We start from the raw sequence: 17,144 nt of genomic DNA, 5'->3' as shown, positions 1-17,144 counted from the left end.
ACACATCAAAGTGTGGTGCAGATACGATACGTGCATTAATAAATAATTCATATCCGTTTTGTGAATATTTTTTCTACAGTCTTACTTTGCAGACAGTCGGCATTAAGCAGATCTTGGCACTTCTCGTGACATTTGACCCCGCACTCTGTGCAGCGCATGCCCTGGCGAGCGATGCCCCACAGCAGACCCTCGCACTCATAGCAGTACGTGGGGGTGGTGGCTGTCCACACCTCAAAATTGTGCGGAGTCGTGCAGGAGATCGGATATATGAGAGCCTGGAGGGTCTTCTTATAGACGTGACTCTTCTGCAAGGGGAGATTGGATTGGCAGAAGAGTTAAAAGTAAAGCAAAAATCTTTTTTTGTTGTTGCTGTATATACATCAAAATATTGTGACATACAGCGGAATCTATGTTGAATGCCTCTAAGGTAGTACAATTCAAGATGGGTCCAATATTTTGGGAAAATATCCCCCAAAACTGTAAAATGATGAAACTGAAATTTTACCAGGAAAAAAGGTGATGACACCCATAGAACATTGTGTCATAGCATCACAATTCAAAAGTTGCAGTCCTAACTGATCAGTACAATATGGCAGCAACAAAATAGAAGAATGCAAACCGCAAAGTCAGCAGCATTTACAACAGTTATTCTAGGTACAACAGTTTGAACCTAGAAGATATTATTTATACTATAATATTATTTATTATTTATACTAGCATTGTGGAACTGAAGTTCCACTCCACTGTAATGATGATGTACTAACCAGTTCTTCATTATGCAGTGTGCTGGATGTTAGGGCTGAGGTGATGCCAGCCTTCCTGGAGTTCTGGACTAATGACTGATTAACAGGAGAGGTAGGAGATCAGCAAGCATATTTACGTAAGTCAAGCAAGAATAATGTGGTAAAAATGAGTGGTTAAATATTTCAGGAAGGAAGCCACTCACCATAGCCTGGGCATTGGCGTGGAAATGGGGAAAAGAAGGAGACTATTAAGCAATATTTATTCGAAACACCAATCTATGGCAAGTATGCAAATATTATAGATTATATGCAATTTTGCATGCACTTTTTAGATTTTTTAAATACATTGACAGCTTGCTCTGACAAAGTATCACTCCCTAAATGTAGTACAATTGGCTGAAGAACAGAGTCAAGAAGGGTAGCAGTGACATACTACAGATGGAATCAAATCATGATGAGAACATTTTGCTGCTGAAGCTGAGCAATAAATGGAGATGGGAGAATATAAAGAGATTACACCCACCAGATCTCTGACCAGAGGCATCGCTTTCCTCTTCCTGAGGTCTGGCATACTGTCAATGCTATAAAGAGCGCCGCCCATCCTGAAGAGAAAGCATGCACCAATCTGGATTTGCTCATTTGTAAACCCGAGTTTGCTCTCTGTCATGGTTGCCGGTACTCACCCCGCTGATAAAAGCAGAGAAGCAATGCCGACACTCTCTCCTCGGGCCTGCAGAGAGCACAGAAGAATGAAAGCGGGAACACAAGTGCACACTGTGCAAGCTGGGTGCCATTAGACCAATTGCTAAGATAATAAGAATATTATTATTGTGTCCTGTGTGGCACTTTATACTATGCTTCTAGCTTGGGTACACATAAATTATTGAAAGTGTGCTGTTCTGTGTTAAAGAAAGAAAAGAACATTTTCCTCTTCTAACAAAGCAGTACACAGAGATAAGCAGTCTAGCTAATTGTGTCTGTGTGTTATTGAAGATGACACTTAGCAGGCTTCCAGTATCTTAATGAGTTGTACAAAATAAATTAAAGGTGGTTTTAACACACAAACAGGCTGTACCTACCTGAGACTCTGCTCCAGCCAGGGGACAATCAGAATGGACTACATGCAAATCGCTATGAGGATGGCAAACAACTGAAAAGAAAATAATGAAATGGCAAAAACAAGGCTATAGGGATAAACAGAAACGACTGAATCAACACAAGACAATATAATCCACTGTTGTAAAAAAAAACAAAAACAAAAACTACAGGAAAAACACTGAACCATTCCACAAAAGCTGAAAAGCTGGTAAAAAAAAAACCATGCAGGAATCGAACATATAAAGAAACTTATGACAGTAGCCATTCACTCAAGAGGAGTGCATTGTTTTTTTTTTTATGTGCACACAGTGCAAACACACAAACACACTCAAGCTGTACCTCTTGCAACTGTAGCCGTACTCTGCTGAACAATCGAAGCCAGTTGGCTTTGGCTCTTGCAGGACCGGGTTCCATGATTTCCCGCTTTGGGAAACTGTCATTTAAGATAAGAAACAAATGTGTTATTAATTGTGATACATTACGAGTATATTTTTAATTACAAAATATAAAGTTCTCCTATTATGCAAAATTTACTTTTTTTATTCTGCTATGACCACCAAACATAAGAAGTAGGCTTCGCTACACTTCTTAAAATAGAGCCTGGAGCTGCGTCAGTCAGTGACAGACAGGGGAGCTGTACATTTCATGATAAGTTTGTGTCCTTCCCTGTGGGACATATGGCATTTACGTATTAGTACAAGTGCAGAATTACTGTGTATAGTATGTAAAAAGTAGATAAAAGTACACAGTAGTGCTTCTTGGAGCCACACACTTGGTCTGAGAGAGGTGTGAACCAACCCAGCTCATTAGCATTAAAGCTACAGACGTGTTCCCAGTCGGGCTTACTAAATAAAAGCACTTTGAAATTGTCGAAATTCCATCATCAAGGCTAGTTGTGTAATTGTGTAAAACAGTGTTCACCTGGGGACAGGAGGCTCCTCTGACTTTTCCTCAGCAGCCGGTGGGGCGCTCTCCTCAGCCATTTCTTGCTCCACCGGTGGGGGTTCCACCAGGGGCAGCTCAGACTTTGGCTCAGACTCTTGGGAAGTGACATCAGCTCCTGCAATTTGTGATATTGTTGTCATGGTGGACGTGCTGTTGATGGTGGTGGTGGTGGTGGTGGTGGTGGTGAGGAAGTCTTGCGGTGCGGGTGCAAAAGGAGCTGATTCTGAGGTGAGAGGGGAAAAGCTATCATCTTGCTTGAGGGGAGGGTGTATAGGAGGAGCGGTGCTTGAGGGTTGGAGCTGATCGAAAGGCAGCTGCTGCTGCTGATGCAAAGATGTCTGCTTTTCCAACGGAGGCCTGCTGGAGGACACGCTATCAGACGGTGGTAGGAGGGTGGTAGCGGTGCTCACTGCGGTATAAGGTGTCTCCTGCCCCTCAGTGAGAGCACCATCCACTGGGTACGTTTCCTCATCTACCTCATACGGCATCTCCTCCTCATCTTCGTAGTTGTACTCCCCTTCCTCCTCATACATCTCACCTTCCTCGTCATCATAAAGCGCCCTGTCCTCGCCGCCGTCTTTCACGTAGCTTCCCTCATCGCTGTACACACCCTGCTGGTCCTCCCCATCCCAGCCTGGGAAGTCCTCCTTGCCGTAACTAATTGAGGAGTGGCAAGAGTGGTAAGAGTCATTTTCATCATAGAACTCAGAGCCTCGCAAGCTCTCGCCGTCCTCTGGGATGAACTCTTCACTGAGCTGGGAGCTGCCTAGGCTCAGCTCGCCCGACGAGGCGTAGCGACTGTCTGTGGGACTGAAAGAGAAACACATGTACAGATGTTATATATTTTTTTAAAAGTTGAGGAATGACTAAGCAGTAGCATCCAGGACTTACAAGACTTGATGTGTTAGTGTGACATTTACAGGGACTTGTGTTGAGGTTGAGGCCAGAGAGGGGAGACTGCTAAGCTACTAGTGGGAAAAGGAGTGACTTTTAACCAAACCAGCAAGCTCAAGTGAAGGTGGGAGGTGATGCATCTATGGTCTTGTTCACACTACAGGGAAATTCATATTCAAATCAGATCATGACACTATGACACATATTCAAAGTGTAACTACTGTACACAACGGCATTTGTACGTCAACAAAATTATTGGAAAAGTCCCACACCGGAAATAGTGTTGTTTTGGTACATCGTATTCTATCTATGATACAATGGAAAAATACATTTTTCAAACATTTGTGCTGTCTGTGCAGTTCAATACTGTATATTGACATTAAAAGACAAATTCAAACTCTGGCAAGCAGCTTAATGTGGTGTTGCTCAGTCCTTTTTTTTCCTGGAAAAAAATGCTGCTTTATGCAGTTGTTTTTGAAAGAAAGTCAACCTTGAGACGATGGGTAATTTCATTAGCCTGTTTTTTTTGTGGGCATACATACCAAATGCAGAATAACACTAAAAGACAGCCAGAGTCAGGGATCTGACACAAACACTTACTTTCATGCATGGAGAAACACTGGCACTTAATTTTATCACTGCTATTGATTAGTGTCATGTCAGTTGAATGGGACACGCTGTAGGAAGGTTTGGACGTTGGGCTTTGAGAGTGGATGAATAGACACATAAACATTGACCAGTGTTCCCGGTGCTCTCACACAATCTCTCTCACCCAACGTAAAGTCTGACAGCAGCGATGACAAACGCTTATCCCGTGTCTGTAAATTTCAACTGACTAGCAAATTACTTAAGAAACACAACAAATAACACCAACTTTGGTGGATGAGTAAATTAATTACTTTTTGCAAACACGTAGGACTGCACCTACGCTGTCAATTCAGTCAGTACCAACTTGTGCATGCCATGACGAATACCAACAAGATGATGGCCATGGCCTTACATGCAACGCATTACACCATCTGCATGGAAACAGCAATTCAGAAGATTGAAATTAATTCTTACGTAGCTCAATTGCTACAAAAAATTAGTAGAACATCTTCCCCATCGTCAACGAGGAAATTCCCCAACAACACCCCAGAATTCCAATAATCCAGTAATAATAATAATTCCAGTAATCCATGTTTATTGCGGTTCATTGGTTCCAGACCGTTCAATCCCACCCTCGGCCATCTCTGTGTGGAGTTTGCATGTTCTCCCCGTGCATACGTGGGTTTTCTCCGGGTACTCCGGTTTCCTCCCACATTCCAAAAACATGCTTGGTTAATTGGCGACTCCAAATTGTCCATAGGTATGAATGTGAGTGTGAATGGTTGTTTGTCTATATGTGCCCTGTGATTGGCTGGCGACCAGTCCAGGGTGTACCCCGCCTCTCGCCCGAAGACAGCTGGGATAGGCTCCAGCACCCCCGTGACCCTCGTGAGGATAAGCGGTAGAAAATGAATGAATGATGAATGGTTCCAGACCTGACCCTGATAAGTGAATTTCTGTGAAGTACCTTTCCATCTTTATAAGTGGAATATTTTCATAGTTAGAGCACAGAAAACCCTTTTACGATCTTATACATATGGATTTGAACATTGTTAGAGCCCTCTAGACTTGAAATAATACCCCTAAAGTTGCTATTTGTACTCGTATTACCAAATAGAGTAGAAATAATAATGGAAAATACGACATCTTATGCAGGACTTACATTCCAACATATGTATTACCACATGCATGGGCTACGCACTGTTTGGGAAATTTGTTGGCTATGGCCAGCATGTAGAGAAAGTAGGGTAGATGGGTTGCAAGTGTGTCGTCCTGACAGTATGGTGATTCATGACACCAACAGGCTTGCTCCTTGCCCTCCATAAGACAATGATAGCTTTTAGTGCGGCGTGCGACACGTGTATGCTAGGTGCTCTTCATGTAAGGCTGTCGTACCGTTCACTCACCGGGGACATACGTGTATGGGTATGGTACAAGGCTCGTGCAGCCTACTCACTTTGATTGCAAGATGGGCATCCTGGCTTCCTACAGCACCTATAGCTATCGTGATAGGGAGAAACAAAACGTACAGCCCACCGTGGCCCGGTAAGGTGCATTTATGTCGGATACGCTATGTGAGCAGCCACCGTGCATCCGCAGAGGTCGTGAGAACCAGAGTGTACACACAAGGGTCACACTCTTCTCCTCTGCCTTGCCCCTGCGATATGGCTACGTGCATGCAGGAAATAATTTGCATCCCAATTGTCTTCCTATGGACTTTCAGACTGTTTGTGGGTTTGAAAATCTGTGCACGTATATCCGTATATATCCATATTGAAACAATATAATAACAAAAGTCACATCCACTCTGTACTGGATTAGTAAACAGCTGCATCCAGATGGAAATACATAAAAACGAGGTAAAAAGGATTTAATACACAAGTCACACCTATGTGTGGCACTGTGAACAGATACGCGGATGGACACACCATAGGTGACACACCAAAAGAAGAAAGAGCAGATCGCATAAGTCGGTTGTTTTATATGTTAGATGCCTTTTATACAGAACAGCGACACAAAAAATGGCAGAAAACTAACACCGTCCATACTGACTTAAGCACTTTTCAACACCACTTACCCTAAGGACTCATTTATGTTAGTGATCCCATGTAAATATGATTACCGTACATCCTTCCTGCATAGCTGCTGCATGTCTGGTACAGTGACAATAACGCCTGATTGGATTTGAAAAGTCTCACATACAGAGCGAGGCTGTAATGACAGCCTGTCCTACTAACACATTGGAGGTCTTCCACAGCCTCTTACCAACCAACAATTAGTAGATTTCTCTGACTGTGCCTGTAGCAGAATACCTCACACATACAGTAAACCGTATGTACATTCAGCAAATCATCAGCTTGCCCATGCACTTTATTGCACCAAAACATGGAGAAGCTCACCATTTGTGGGATTCATTTGTGATTTGAAGATAGATGCAGGACCAGTATTAATAGTGCTTTTAAAATAATACGTACATATACAGAGAGATAGGGTAAAGAGCGCATGCATGCAAGCACAGTGAGCGAGGAGGACGGGACAAGTCCACCACTGACGTCACAGCGAGACTGAGTCACAGGCTGGAGAGCAGGAGAAAAGAGGAGGAGTTGGAAGGAGGTACAGAGACCCACCTATCGGACAGTGAATGCCTACTGTCTAGAGAATACTGACGACTGGTGCGCCGGCTTGACCCTGAGCCTGAGTCGATATCGCTGCGCCCGTTGGTGGCCGAGTCTAAACTATCATAGCGTCTGGTAGGAGGAGCAGGGGAGGGGAAGGGGGAAGAGGTAGGAGAGGAGCATCAGTAGAGCTCACATTATACAAAGAAAGTGTGCTCCTAAAGGTGAGCACTTATTTCAGTCACCCAGCATCCCATTCATTGAAATGTTCCTTACATGCACACATAAAGGATAAAATCAGCCCACTTCATACACAACCTGTATACAAATACTGTATACCCCCGGCGTGTTTGTATACACTGAAGCCTCTATGGGAGGAGAGCACAGTTGGGACAGCATGTTACCATGTTACCATGTACGACAAAGTAAAACAAAACATGGCCGCCGGGACCAAGCCTTCTCGGGAGAGTTGTGCTTGCAGACTTCAAAGTGGCTTATTCATGAAGGAATACTGTTTTAAGTCTTCCTTGCAAAACAAACACTCACATGCCACTTCATTAGGTACACAATCTTAAGCCATACTTTACAAGAGCTGTATCAAATATTTTGTACACAAAGTTCCTATGTTTTTACATTTTAAAATTCCATAATTTTTCCAGACTCAGTAAATAGATGTTTATCATTAGAATTACAATTACTATTTTTTGTTCAACCTGGAGGTAAGAATGACTCAAACGGTTGGATTTGTCAAACTATACTTGTAGATTTGTCCCAACCAAATATCATGACAGTACAAGTACAAGTACAAGTCTTTTTTAGGTTGATAAGGTTTGATGTGCTGCAGTATTGCACACATAAATGTCCAATGGACATCTCCCGACTGTGTGGCCAAAATGCTAACAACCACTCGAATATTCTTTATTTTAATGGTCCAATACTGCAAAATTGGGCTGCACGACGGTCGAGTGGTTAGTGCGTAGACCTTACAGCTAGGAGACAAGGGTTCAATTCCACCCTCTGCCATCTCTGTGTGGAGTTTGCATGTTCTCCCCGTGCATGCGTCTGTTTTCTCCGGGTACTGAGTAAACATGTATGATCCGTAACGCATTATAACGAGTATCCAGGAATTGCATTTTTGGAGATTAGCAGTATGACGAGTTCAGGTGTCAATTATAGTTTGCATGTTCTCCCAGTGCACGCGTGGGTTTTCTCCGGGTACTCCGGTTTCCTCCCACATTCCAAAAACATGCTAGGTTAATTGCCGATTCCAAATTGTCCATAGGTATGGATGTGAGTGTGAATGGTTGTTTGTCTATATGTGCCCTGTGATTGGCTGGCGACCAGTCCATGGTGTACCCCGCCTCTAGCCCGAAGACAGCTGGGATAGGCTCCAGCACCCCCGCGACCCTCGTGAGGATAAGCGGTAGAAAATGAATGAATGAATGAATACTACAGAATTAAAAGAACACATCACAAAGCTATCCTTCTTGATACAGCTCTTGTATTGAATCTTACGTTACAGTTATCTTACATTAGTTTGTGAGTATTTGTACCTAATGTAGTAGCCAAAGAGCACATTCTTGATCTGCATTAGCGTAGCCAACAACCCTCATAGTAAACTGAAGGGTGCGCATCAAGAAACTACTGAACATGCAATGACGGCGACAGTGATACATTACCTCATGTCTCTGTGCTCATAGTCCATATCGTGGATGTCGTCATTGTACGAGTGTCTGTAGTGGTGCTGCCTGATGGGGTACTGATGCATGGATGCGTTGGGCTGAGAGGTGGTGTAAAAAGGGGGCGGCATGCTGTTACTGGTCTCGCTGCGGTAGTCGCTGTCCCTGTCATCCACGGCGCTGTCCGGGTCATCATCTGTTTGCACAACACATGTGAAACAATGAAGAGGACTGGATTGGAACGTTTTGGCATGTTACTGTAAGAGCTTTACTGAAAGAAACTTGAAGTGAGGGGGGGGACATTTTCATAGCAACTAATGGTGTCTTGAGGGAGAAACTGCACAAGATCATTACATCAGGTAAGCCACAGACAGTGAATGAAGATTTATTAGCAGAAGTGCAAAGACTTACTCTGCTGATCTCCCCACAGACTCCAATTACCTACGATGAGATAAAGGGATGCGGAAAACCACATTAGGACCATAAATTAAGCATCTGAGCAATCCAGAAGCTAAAGATGTCGATAATACACAATTCTTTGTCATTAGGAGGCAGACAGGGGGGAGGGCGGGGGGGCGTCTGACAAACTGTGTCACTTCATATCTGTCACACAAGTCATCCTAGACCTGCTCTCACACAGTTTGTCAGCATCACTCTGTTTTATGCCTCATTTTCAGCCTCTCGTCTAGTTGACAAATGAGCAGGGGAATGAAGGAGTGGAGAGAACACCCGAAGGACACAGCATGAAATGCTATAAGAAGAGGTGGATGCGGAGATAAAGGCTTGGTCGGTTCACTCACAGCATTGTGTGGACGGCGCATGGAGCGGTCTCTCTTGCTCCTCTTGGTAGGCATACTGATGTAAATGCAGAAAATGATCAAATATTAATATTGAAACAAACATAACACTGTATTTTATCACTAGTAATAAGTCAGATCTTCATACATCTATTCAGGGTCAATAAAGTATAAAGTATATGGCGCCAGTAAATCAGAGTTTTCTTTTCACACACCAGGACCTTGGAGAGATGCAGTCAAGCAAAACAAAAAAAAATTGATGCACTTTAGACGGATATTGAACATAGGAAGTAAACAAATTAATTGATGTGACATGGAGGATTCTTCCTGATTTGTCCGACTCCCTTTCAGACATGTATAGTGAAAGTGTAAATATGACATGTTCTCCAATGAGACCTTGTGTGCATGCTAAATAAACGACAGGTTATTTTGTTACAATATATCTATAGGGGACTATAAACGTGGATAATAATACATCATAGCATAGTAAAGCCATTTCCAACACCATGAAAATAAGCCTCAGAGAAGCTGAGAGCAGAACCGGAGTGACATAAAAGTAATAGCTCGCAGTTCCCATATGAGCCACACAGTAATACAGTAAGCATTTCTGTTGGAGAATGTTATACAGTAAAAAGGCAATCTTACATCTTGGTCTCTCATAGCATTGAGTTGCTCAAGCTTCTTGGCCCAGTATCTGGCCTCGTCTTCTGGAATGTCTACAGCAAATAACACACATCGTGATTCACGCAGATGGGAAAACACAAGAAAATCACCAAGAATAAGCCCAGAAAGTCCAAACCTAATGGCAGTTCGAAGCGGGTGTCCAGCAGTAGTCTGTGAAAGGTCGGGTCTTTTGTGCCACAGATCTCATTCTCAGCCATGATCACGTTGGAGTCCAGGGTCAACCACTGACCTGGACCCTCCTGGGAATAAAATAGGGGAACAATGAAAGAAAAAAAAACACTCTGTTGTGTCAAGCCAGGCCGGTTCTGGTGGTCTTTGGTGGATTTTGATGTACCATGTAGGACAGTATTTATTTCCCTTTCTTCCTGTGACTCAATATTGGATTCCAGTAGGGCACTATATTAGTTAAAAATAAAATAAAATACTCCAAGCTCAAGTTGTTTAAAAGGTAAATCTGCATTATTCTCTTCTTTGCCCAACGGCTCAGATTACGCAGCCTGTGGCACCTACCATGCCTTCTATGTTGCAATGGGTCAGGGGTCGATGAGTGTTTAGTGAATGTTGGAGAAGCCGATGTTTATATGTGCTTTTGCCATGAAATGGCGAGAGCAGAGGAGCAGTGATTTGTGATGTAGGTCTTTAGCTCCCAGAAAAAAACACTCCAGTTTAGATACACAATTCTTACATCAGGAAAAAATACTTTCTGGCTACCATTTGGAAAAAAAAGCAACCAATGATACTAATGATAATATAATACAATGATACTTAACACTGGCCAAGTGGCCCTACATGGACTTCTCTAAAGTTGTGATGTGAGAAATTCATAAGAATTCACAAGATTTGGAGTGACACAAAAAAACAGGGATCACTTATAAACACATCAACAACATGATATGACAGTTCCAGAGAACAAAAGTCCCTTTAACATACGTAATGGTGATCAATGATATTGGCCATACTTTTCAATCACACACAGATATACCTCATTGGACTGCCGTATGCTACTCAGGGGAATCCACAAAGTGCCCACCATGGTGTCCCAAATCAGCCCTTTGTTCCACACCTCCACTGTCAGGCCCAGGTCCAGCCGGTTTATCTCACTGTACACCACAATGAGATAGAGAAGGGTTAAAACTAACAATGTCACGGCATAAAAATGTGCACTTAACTTTGTTGATGCATAAACACTGTAATTGAATCTACAGCAGGAAAAGATGCTTTGAAAAAGACATGCTGATTGTCAAGTAGTTAGCGGAAGGATACAAGAGGCATGGAGCAGGCACACTCTGTACAGTGTCTGTATGACAAACAGCAATGAACTCAATGCCTCTTATCTACCTGGCAGACACAGACACTCACTGGACACTTTATTAGGTACCCGCACTCATCTAACAACAGTCGGTACGTATTCATTGAAAATGTTTACAATTGTGGTTGTAGTTTGCAGCTCATGCTGAAAGGGTTTCTCATATTGTGATGACCTTATTCAGCTAGATTATATGAACAGTAGTATGAAATTAGAATTAACATTATAGCAAAATAACAACAAACAGACAATATTGTACTTATTTTTAATTATAAGACCACAGTATAAGGTCTTAAAGGGGAACTGCACCTTTTTTGGAATTTTTTCCCATTATTCACAACCCTTATATGAAACATGAACACATATTTCTTGCCCTTTTTCTTTGCATTACAAAGTGAGAAAACTAGTTAATACGAGCTAGCTAAATTGGGACACAGCTATTAGACGCTAACAAAAAACTTTAAAAAACGGCAACAGTGTTGCATTTCCATAACTCACCTCTATATTATCTGAGCTCCAGCGATATTGTTATTGTAGCAGCTAACACAGAGTACCATAATTCTTGTGGATCACGTCTCAGCTTCACTCACAATGCCTCAAGTTACTCCCTTGTAACGCTACCTAATGGTACTCTGGTACTGTGTTGTTAGTTTCGAAAAGTTAATGCTGGGTTATAAATTGTGGCAATAAACTGAATAATTGGTCGACTTTGACATTCCACCAGCTACCAACAAAACAACAGGAGAGACAGAAGGATGCCAACCGTCAACTTACAACCAACAATATCGCTACGTAGACTCAGCAAGATTCTCATTTGTTCTGAGCGTTTATTTAAACCTTTTAAACCTTTTATTATTTTGAATTTACCAACTCATAATATACTGTATATGTATTTATCTGTCCTATACAGACTGCACTAGAAACTGCAACCTGGAAAATGCAATGAGACAAAAGTACCATAAATGTGTACATGTTGGCAAGTCTGCACTAACATTGAAAGTACTCCCTGACTCTCGCGCCCCTCATCCCCGGCTGCACCGACTGCACTGCACCCCAACTAGTGGTGGGGCGGGAGCCGCTATTTGAGAAGCACTGCTCTACATCAGGAGGCTGCACGGTGGTCAAGTGGTTAGCACGCAGGCCACACAGCTAGGTGACCGGAGTTCGATTCCACCCTCGGCCATCTCTGTGTGGAGTTTGCATGTTCTCCCCATGCATGCGTGGGTTTTCTCCGGGGACTACAGCTTCCTCCCACATTCCCAAAACATGCTAGGTTAGGCATATTGAAAAAATATTTATAAATGTTCACAATTACAAACAAAAATGTGATAATTATGAGAATATTTACATTATTTATATTTTGTCATCTTTTTAAATTAAAAAAACAACAACTTTAATGGGTGTAAAGTGACAACCCCCATTGTAAATTACACTGCTTTGCAAAATGTAGAAATTTCCCAATGGATGACCAATGTCAATGTTCTTGTTCGTTCATTGCAGACTACTGTAACTTTGCAAACAAATATAATTTACAGTGGTGGTTGAATCATGTATCTTGTCTAGAAAGCCCCTCATATCAGCTAGCTTTAACATCCCTCATCCACAGTCCAGCCTTCGCAGGCTGGCAGTTTTAACTGATTCACATCCTAATAATAGACTTGATATGAAAATGCATCTCTGTTTCCCTGGAAGCCGAGGATATAATCTGGCAAATGGCAGCACTGGCGAGCTTCTTCATAAAAGGAAGAAAAAGGGAGAAGAGGAAATGAGCAGGAGATGGTGAAGTGAAGGACAGAGTCAGGTATTTACAGAGTAAGAAATCTTATTTACTTTTAACTCCTTGGATGGTTCAACTGTTTTTGCATATGGAACTTTTCATCCCCTTTCTGGTTTTAGCTGTTTCATCATATCCATCCATCCATCCATCCATCTTCTATATACCGCTTATCCTCACTAGGGTCGATCAAGGGCATGCAGGAGCCTATCCCAGCTGTCTTCAGGCGAGAGGTGAGGTTCACCCTGGACTGGTCGCCAGCCAATCACAGGGCAGGTTTATCACATCATACAAACATATTTTAACCAGTGCTAGATGGCTAGGTTATAGATTATAGGTTGTTTGTTAGGTTCTATTTTTTGGCTTCGCCCAATATTATTTTTGTACTATTTTTGTGTTTTCACTGTGGCCTTTTGTAACAGTTGCTTTTTGTTCTTGCTAGTTTTTCCCTGATTGTTGGTGTGCTTTTCTCTATTAATATTTGGGTTTTAAAATACCACTGTTCCACCGTCTTGTGTTGTAGTACTACTTTATTGTGAAGGAGCGATAGTGAGTCTTCCTGAGAGCCAGCCATCCATTTATGGCCTCTGCAAGAGAAAAGTGCTTAACAGGAATAAAATTCAATGTGCTGTGGAGCAGACATCCTGGGCATTCCAGTGATAGGGGATTTGTTGGGATTTATCCAAAAATGTATACCGTTATTATTACATTATTAACGTTATATTTATTTTGTGGGGCTGTCAAATGATTAAACCATGTAATCAAATTAATGACAGTTTTAGGAACATCCAAGTTTGACTATTTAATGTATTTATAAGAAAGATTTTTTTTCTTTATAAGAACATTTTTTCTCTCTCTCTCACTTTTATTTCTCATATCCGACTGAAACAATATCATTACATTGATGTTTTTCTCTCCATGTTAGTTTATGATGGCTTATGAAATGATTATTTGGTTAGGGTGTTTTTTTTTTTTTACTATGCTATGTATTGTAGGATGACTAATAATGGACTGGTTGCTCTTGGCACATGGTTGAGTGCCTTGGACTGGGTGAGGTTGGTTGGCTATAGGGGTTGTTTTTTGGGTTTTTTTCTGTGTTGATTGATTCGAACATGTGTACGTATATATACATATATATTTTCTTTGATTTTGGTTGGTTTGTTGTATTTTGAATGTTTTTAATGTTTGAAATAAACCATTAAACTAACAGTTTTCAATGTAATTGTAACTTTTTCTGGGAGGATCGGGAAGGTGTTCGGGAAGATCTGGATTCGATTCTCCGCTGTGTGGAGTTTGCATGTTCTCTGCAGCGGTTTTCTCCGGTTTCCACCCACATTCCAAAAACATGCTAGGTTAATTGGCGACTCCAAATTGTCCATAGGTATGAATGTGAGTGTGAATGGTTGTTTGTCTATATGTGCCCTGTGATTGGCTGGCGAATAGTCCAGAGTGTACCCCACCTCTCACCCAAAGACAGCTGGGATAGGCTCTAGCATACTCCTGTAGATGGATGGATAAAAGAAAGCAGACAGTTGTGGTAATGACCACAATTGGACCTGTCCATCGTGTTCATAAAAGTCTGAGTTTATTCCAGAGCTCCGTAGTCATGTTGATGAATCACTACTAAATAAATCACACAGAAGCAGCCGTCTAAGCCAGGCTGGTCAACAAGAGGAAATATTGCATCTGCTCACACCCACTCATCTCATTCTTCCAGTCATTACTCAGCAGCATAAATACACTACAAAAGTTACACACAAACTATTGTTTAATAACTCTGCATTTGTTAGCCTGAAAATTGAATACCAATGATGCAAATGTGACGATACAAATCCAGGTAGATGATGCCTCTGAAGTTGCACATGGTATATTGATGAAGACCTCAGCAAGCATCAAAGCCCTCAGTCTGGGTGCATTTTATGTGTTGTTTTTCTCTTTGGCAACAGGAGTCAAATTAAACTGCAATAGCAATCCAGCGGCATACTCTCCTGTTATTTACATTTTAGTTTTACAGTGGTGTGAAGTGTTTCTTAAGCGTTTCTTATTTTTGTGCAAAGAAGAAAAATAAATCACACCACTTTAAGGATTAACCTATTTTTATACGTTCTTGGTAGTTCAGAATGTTAAAATAGTACTAACAAATTGCCTGGACAGTATTTTAAGGTCTTATGATGGCAAATATTTAACTCTATGATTTATCTTTCCATTATTTCTTTACAAAACACAGCTGCAGACACTGAAGGTGCTACCATTTCCTTGAACAAACTCCACAGACATTACCATTACCATTTCCTACCCATCATACATTAAGTCTACCTATGACAATGATGCTCAGGTTTGATTGACAGCACCTTAAACTACCCGTATAAACAAAAAAACTACAGATAACTGAGATCTCTCACCATCAAAACTGAACAATAGCACACATCAACACACAGCACTTGTTGGAACCTGTGGATGGAGCATTTCAACCAGCCTCCCATACAGTTCTAAAAATAGATATATAAATTCAGAATACAGAGGCACTATTATTAAAACCCCCTAAAACATTTAACTCACAATGAAATGTCCAGTAAGATTGAGCCAAATAATGGAAAGACACCATCTTGACTGGAGGATTGAACTCTAACATCTCCTGCTCCACACGCACACACTCGTGCACACTTTAAAAAGAAAAAAAAAGACAAATACTTTGCTCCTTTGGGAATAAGTAATAAATGCCACAGCTGAGCACGCCTGCTGAGTTCTCCCCCAGGGTGACATTTGTGTTACCATGATGTATAGCATCCACACATCATCTTGTTTACAGTTGCCTATATCAGCCATCTGGTGTGAAAGCTAGCCGTAGTTAACAGAAATTTCCACCTACACACAGCACAGTATATAATAACCATGTGATACACAACATACAATAACAATAAAGCCCTCCATTACTCCTACCAAAAAGACGCTATTTGCAATTTACCTCAAAGCAATGCAAACATGCCTTATTATATGACAGGTGGAGAATGACTCACAACATAAAGTCCTGCTCCCAGCACGGCTGACTGCCGCGCACGGCGATGGTCGTGCTCTTAACATTCTGCACCTTCAGCGTCACGTAAGTGTTGAATTTTTCTGCAGGAGGCAAAAAAATAATAAACAAAGTCAAAGTTATGGCACTGTGCCACCATCTTACTGTAGTGTCGCTTTTCCACTGCACAGTACTGAAACAGATCATCCCATGTCATTAATTCTCAGCATATTTAGCCAAGAGGAGAATGGGGCCAGCACTGCAGCAAAGTGGAGACTGTGGACTTGTACTCCTGCAGTGCCAGGGTAAGCTAATATTAGCATGCATGTTTATGTCGGACATTTCCTGCAGTGTATCAACTACAAAACAATAGTGCCGATTGTGAGTGCAGCTATGGTCATAGGTACCATGCAGTGGAAAAGACATACAAGTGAGGAGGAGCTTACCTTGGGGTCCATCAAGCTTAGCTTTTTTCACTGCAAAGACAAAGAGAAAACAAAATGAATCAAACTGTGCATATGAAACGTAGAGTTGCTAAGAAAACTGCATTGAACATCACCATTTGTGGTTTTATTTAATTTTATTTGTGGATGCTACAGGAGCTACAAATCAATCACGCCATGCAAATTCTGCCTAGCAACAAGTATGATGTGATAAGGTAAAAAATTCAGAGCAGATTTTGGAGTTTCATTGTTACATCATATAATTCATGTGACTTCTCACACGACTCAAAATAATCCACAAAGTCAGGAAAGTTGCAGTAATCGAACCCATTATGAGCAGTTGAAGCTGTTGTAGGTGCTAATATGATTTAGTGCTATTCTAGTTAGGTTTGAAATTGTGGTGGAATGTCCCAAGAATGGCAGACAGCTCGTTTTGTTATCAGCCTGGTACAAAATGATGTCCTTCATCGTCCTCCATGCAAAGACCTCTGGTGGTAAAAGAAAGACTTTTTAAAGCACAGTGACGTCAAGCTACAGCCCTTTCATTATTAATTCCATCCAGCAC

At 41.6% G+C, this 17,144-nt stretch overlaps 1 protein-coding gene across 1 annotated transcript in view; it reads right to left on the bottom strand.

The window, feature by feature from the left end:
- The window catches only part of unc13a (unc-13 homolog A (C. elegans)), a 49,990-nt gene that overhangs the window by 26,440 nt on the left and 6,406 nt on the right, over positions 1-17,144 (bottom strand). Inside the window, exons 2-16 of the mRNA XM_058074091.1 lie at positions 16,583-16,612; positions 16,141-16,240; positions 11,026-11,143; positions 10,159-10,282; positions 10,005-10,075; positions 9,363-9,417; positions 8,974-9,003; positions 8,563-8,758; positions 6,896-7,015; positions 2,763-3,596; positions 2,181-2,274; positions 1,427-1,473; positions 1,267-1,345; positions 765-839; positions 86-305 (exon numbers count right to left, since the gene is read on the bottom strand). Coding sequence (XP_057930074.1) covers positions 86-305; positions 765-839; positions 1,267-1,345; positions 1,427-1,473; positions 2,181-2,274; positions 2,763-3,596; positions 6,896-7,015; positions 8,563-8,758; positions 8,974-9,003; positions 9,363-9,417; positions 10,005-10,075; positions 10,159-10,282; positions 11,026-11,143; positions 16,141-16,240; positions 16,583-16,612 — 2,193 coding nt within the window. The remainder of the gene's footprint in view (positions 1-85; positions 306-764; positions 840-1,266; positions 1,346-1,426; positions 1,474-2,180; positions 2,275-2,762; positions 3,597-6,895; positions 7,016-8,562; positions 8,759-8,973; positions 9,004-9,362; positions 9,418-10,004; positions 10,076-10,158; positions 10,283-11,025; positions 11,144-16,140; positions 16,241-16,582; positions 16,613-17,144) is intronic.

The sequence above is a fragment of the Doryrhamphus excisus genome, chromosome 5 (assembly GCF_030265055.1).
Source record: "Doryrhamphus excisus isolate RoL2022-K1 chromosome 5, RoL_Dexc_1.0, whole genome shotgun sequence".
Classification (NCBI taxonomy): domain Eukaryota; kingdom Metazoa; phylum Chordata; class Actinopteri; order Syngnathiformes; family Syngnathidae; genus Doryrhamphus; species Doryrhamphus excisus.
The sequence above is the reverse complement of the archived record's forward strand: the minus strand, read 5'-3'. Positions and strand labels throughout refer to the sequence as shown.